Source organism: Priapulus caudatus, unplaced genomic scaffold, assembly GCF_000485595.1.
Source record: "Priapulus caudatus unplaced genomic scaffold, Priapulus_caudatus-5.0.1 Scaffold1020, whole genome shotgun sequence".
In the NCBI taxonomy this organism is placed as follows: Eukaryota; Metazoa; Priapulida; class Priapulimorpha; order Priapulimorphida; family Priapulidae; genus Priapulus; species Priapulus caudatus.
Window position 1 is genome coordinate 112,201 of NW_014578081.1, and position 1,049 is coordinate 113,249.

A 1,049-nucleotide genomic window follows, 5' to 3' on the forward strand; every position below is an offset into this window, starting at 1 on the left:
ACTACTGCTGCTGCTGCTACTACTACTGCTGCTGCTACTACTACTGCTGCTGCTGCTGCTACTACTGCTGCTGCTGCTGTTGCTACATCTGCTACAACTACTGCAGCCAATGGTAATCGCTTGTCTTTGTTTTTACGCCCCTGGCAGACAAATGAACATCTCTCCCCTGCATGAACATCGCTTAGCAACCGCTAACATCAACTGCATGTGATTGGATAGTGATGCTGCGCGGCTGACAACATCTCGGCCAATCGTAGCCGTAGTTTGTGATCGTGTGACTCGTAGCGATAGACAATCGTAGCCGTAGTTTGTGATTGTGTGATCGTAGCTAACCATGTGAGTGGGAGGGTGGCTGACACTAGGGGGCGCCAATGTTGCTGGAATGATCTCATTGGCTGACGGGGGTGCCGCGTGCGGGATAACAAGCTGAACGAACAGCAAGCCAGGGGTTCGGTGACGGGATGGTAGCGCACCCTGGTGTGAAGTCACTCTACTAACAGTTTAACACTAGTTGACTAGCGATCGTGATTGGTGAAGCCGAGTAGAAGCTATGGTTGGCTAAAAAAAAATCAGCGACATCGTTACTGTGACAGTTTGTTGCTTGTGGTTGTAGAGTGTTGCGCGGTGTTGTGACTGTTGTTGGTTGTAGTTGGAGAAAGTTGCACAGTGTGTTCTGATGGTTATTGGTTGTGATTGTTGAGAGTTGTGTAGTGTTGTGGGAAAGTTGTGTGTTGTGGTTGAAGAGAGTTGCACCGTGTGTTGTGACGGTTGTTGCTTGTGGTTGGAGAGAGTTGCACTGTGTGTTGTGATGGCAGGTCGTGGGCGTTGCATGCACGAGAGCGGGGGTTAGGCCAAAACAAAATATAGGTGTGGTTACGGTTTCCCGACCGACCCTATTTATTTCCAGCGACCCTAAACATTTTCTTGTCAATTTTCTTTAAAGTCAAAAAAAACAAATTTTAAAACAAATTTAAAAAAAAGAAAGAAATGTGTGGTGACCGTTACATGCCGAAAAAAAATAGGGTAGGTAGGTAGGGAAATCATTTTAT

The 1,049-nt window shown here is 46.8% G+C and overlaps 1 protein-coding gene across 4 annotated transcripts in view; it reads left to right on the forward strand.

Moving 5' to 3' along the window:
- Positions 1-1,049, forward strand: part of LOC106815003 (AP-1 complex subunit sigma-2-like) — a 19,723-nt gene that overhangs the window by 13,208 nt on the left and 5,466 nt on the right. The window contains exon 5 of one of the 4 annotated variants that reach the window (XM_014819406.1): positions 148-861. The exons of the other annotated variants lie outside the window; for them this stretch is intronic. Coding sequence (XP_014674892.1) covers positions 148-174 — 27 coding nt within the window. The 3' untranslated portion in view covers positions 175-861. Of the gene's footprint in view, positions 1-147; positions 862-1,049 lie in introns of those variants that run through there. 4 annotated transcript variants of the gene reach the window in all.